At 39.6% G+C, this 3,931-nt stretch overlaps 1 protein-coding gene across 1 annotated transcript; it reads left to right on the forward strand.

Moving 5' to 3' along the window:
- Positions 1–2,680: 2,680 nt before the first annotated feature.
- Positions 2,681–3,601, forward strand: LOC115457027 (olfactory receptor 8D4-like). The gene has a single exon (XM_030186452.1). The coding sequence runs from the start codon at positions 2,681–2,683 to the stop codon at positions 3,599–3,601; it is 921 nt and encodes a 306-aa protein (XP_030042312.1).
- Positions 3,602–3,931: the final 330 nt, after the last annotated feature.

Genomic DNA, 3,931 nt, shown 5'->3' on the forward strand with positions numbered 1-3,931 from the left:
GAATATACGGGCACCACTAGCGTTGAGCATGAGCTAATTTTTACCACATGCTAAAAAAGCTACTGCATCTCAAAAAAGTTATTGTGCAAACAGAAATGGTACAGAGAAAGGCGACGAAAATGATAAAGGGGACGGGACGACTTCCCTATGAAGAAAGGCTGAAACGGTTTGGGCTCTTCAGCTTGCAGAAAAGGCTGAGGGGAGATATGATAGAAGTCTATAAAATATTGAGTGGAGTGGAACGGGTCGACATGAATCACTTGTTTACTCTTTCCAAAAATACTAGGACTAGGGGGCACACAATGAAGCTACAAAGTAGTAAATTCAAAATGAATCAGAGAAAATATTTCTTCACTCAATTAAACTCTGGAATTCATTGCCAGAGAATGTGGTAAAAGCAGTTAGCTTAGCGGGGTTTAAAAAAGGTTTGGATAGCTTCCTAAAAGAAAAGTCCATAAGCCATTAATCAAATGGACTTGGGAAAATCCACTGCTTATTTCTGGGATACAAAAATACAAAAGAATGGCTGCACTTAATCTCAAAAAGACTTTGTATAACTACACAACACTGGTCAGATTAAGATCTATTGCAATAGAAGACTAGTTGGCTACGGAGGTTGTTTCATAGTATCTCAAACGTCCATATATACCATTTATTGGTCTGGTTCTAAGGACTGTATATGTTTCTAATCATTGATAGCCTCCAGCCATCCAGTAGTACAAAAAAGTGCTCATATACACATACAAACTTAAATCGAAATATGTACTACTGTTCAAATATTTCAAAAATTCAACATTATTGCAAAAAAAACGCAAATAATGCACTAAAGGTACTTAGCTTGCGGGCTCCAGGTTAAATCCAATTGTTTTCTGATGCTGGAGCTTCCCAAGTTTCATCAAAACTTGATAAAGTTTAACTGGCAACTCCGATGCCGTTGTACGCCCGACAGGACCCTGTTTCGCGGTCTCTGGCTTTGTCAAGGGCATAAATCAAGTATTATCGGCTGAAATCAATATATTTCTGGGATAAGCAGCATAAAATGTACTTGTGACCTGGATTTGACCACTGTTGGAAACAGAATGCTGGGCTTGATGGACCTTCGGTCTGTCCCAATATGGCAACACTTACGTACTTATTTGCTTATGTACCTTAGTAAACATGACGGAAGAAAAAACAGCAGATCAGTGATAGATGAATGTACACTTTATTAGTCAATCTGCATTTAAAACAATGCTCGATACTCCATAATCTGAAATTCGCGATGAAAGGAACCTGCTTGGAGACTGACCTTGATACAGCCTATGGCGAAACATGGATTCATGTCGGTGTGCTATGTCTCCTCAATAATTATGGAGTATATTATTTGAAAACTCCTAATGAATGCTAAAGAATGAAGAAAATTACATCAAGCTAAGTACTTTAAGATGTATCTTTTCAGAGAATTGGTCACAATAATATAAATGAACTGTAACGGAAAAAGCATAATGAAAAAATATAAAATATGATATGGGATCAATGATGATTACATGCCCACCCTGATCGGCGCTTGGCTTAAGTGATATTTGCCAGTGTGGTGGTTGAATGTGCATTGGCCAGATCCAATAGTAATATGTAGTCTGAGGTTTGAGTTTTTTGAAATGAAGAGACGGTGATAGAAGCTGGGCATTACTACTGATGTAACAGTGATGGAGCATTGGTGGGACATATGCATGTCTTCCACTTAAGCATGTAGGAGGTAATTCTATAAAATTAAATAAAAAGATGCCAGGAAAACATCACTGTTAATGTGCATTAATGCTGAGAAAGTTAGTGCTAACGCATATAACTGCATTATTATTTAAGCTTGTGCATAAGTGCAAGGGGCATAGACATCGTTGGAGTATGGGCAGATCATTTGTTGGGGGGCAAGTTACTCAAACATGACAATCATGTATTACACTCTATCGAGCAGGGACTGCCTCTCTGTGTCAGGTGTTCAGCGCTGCGTGCGTCTGGTAGCGCTATACAAATGTTAATAATAATAATACACTAGCATTCTATAAGGACTTTTTGGCACCAAGATCCCTTTATAGAATTGGTGGTCAGTGTGCGGCAATAGAATGCATAGTTAATGGTGCCAAGTTATAAAAATTACCCCTGTAACTGTCAGTTGCACACGTCCCAACCATTTTCTAACTATCGCTGGTGTAACTTTGGACACATACATGTAAGGCACATCAGTACTGGGTTATTCTAGTGTTACCCAATGGAATCTCGTTTTGTAGAATAGACAGTCACTGTATGGCATTGGGACACCTAAATGAAGATGTTCCGTTAAAGAAATGCCCTCTCAGTAACAAGCTGTTAGTCGCTTTAAATATTGATGGATATAAAGGGGAGATCAGGTTGATGGTGCACAGTCTGCTGAGATAATAGATGGTTTAAACCTAGATGGACTAGCAAAGATCGAAGCCTGTATTCATGTTCCTTCACAACCCAGCCAGCTCAGTGACACTATCAAAGCTGACCTCTATAGAATTATAAAAGACATGTTTTACTTGCATTTGCTCTTAGTTGATCTGGTTTAGTTCATCAGTGTTTTAGGAGTATTTAGTGATATGTTTGGTCACATTGAGTCCTAATTTCTGTTTCACTTCATTATGTCTCTTCTTCTTCCTTGAAGCTTTAAAACAGTGAAATGATGAATCATACCAGAGTGACAGAATTCCTGATTCTTGGGTTCCCAGAGTTTCCAGAGCTGCAGCTCCCCTTCTTCATTCTCTTCTCAGTCCTCTACCTGATGGCTATGTTAGGGAACCTCCTCGTTATCTGCATAGTATGTGCTGATCGACACCTCCACATCCCTATGTATTTCTTCCTGGCCAACCTGTCTGTCTTAGACATCTGCTCTTTGACTACCATTGTGCCAAAAATGTTGGCAATTCTGCTGGCTAAGAACTATGACATATCTTTTGCGGGATGCTTTCTACAGATGTACTGCTATTCAATATGTATATGTATAGAATTTGTTCTTCTCACTGCCATGTCATATGACCGTTACATTGCAATATGCAACCCCTTGCGTTATCTCGACATCATGAATAAGAGGGCATGTGCTGTTCTGGCAGCTGCCTCATGGGTAGTAGGTATGTTAGATCCATTGGCACACAATATTGCTATATCCCAGTTGACTTTTTGTGACTCTAATCTGATAAATCACTTCTTCTGTGAAATTGCAGCAGTGGTGAAACTTTCTTGCTCAGATACCTCAATAATTGAAACTATGAGTTATACACTAGGGTTATTTGTAGTCTTAGTGCCATTTCTTTTAACCCTGACTTCCTACGTGTTTATCATTTCCACCATCTTGAAAATCCGCTCTTCAAAGGGCAAAAGCAAGGCCTTCTCCACCTGTTCATCCCACCTTACTGTCATCCTTCTGGCATATGGGACTATGATAGGAGTGTATATACACCCTGGGGCAATGGATTCTGCAGATCTAAACAAGTTACCTATAGCAATGTATATAGTCACTCTCCCACTGCTAAACCCTCTGATTTATAGTTTGAGAAGCAGAGAGTTAAAAGTGGCCCTGAAAAAAACCATCATGAAGACCCACTAAAGACAAATGTATCTTGAGGGTGCTCTAAAGTACTATTGAACTCTCTCTGGTCTGCTCACAATGACTCAGCAACTATTTTGGATGTTTTTCTGCCAGAAGGAAACAAAATAAAAGCACCCAGGACTATAACTAAGACTTTTTGGACTAGACTTGTTTTCATAATGACAGGGAGGGGCATAATCGAATGGGGTGCCCAAGTTTTCCTGAGGACATCTTCGCAGGATGTCCCCGTGAAGAGGCGGGGAAACCCATATTATCGAAACAAGATGGGCGTCCATCTTTCGTTTTGATAATACAGTCTGGGACGCCCAAATCTCAACGTTTAGGTCG

The sequence above is a fragment of the Microcaecilia unicolor genome, chromosome 14 (genome assembly GCF_901765095.1).
Source record: "Microcaecilia unicolor chromosome 14, aMicUni1.1, whole genome shotgun sequence".
NCBI classification, from domain to species: Eukaryota; Metazoa; Chordata; class Amphibia; order Gymnophiona; family Siphonopidae; genus Microcaecilia; species Microcaecilia unicolor.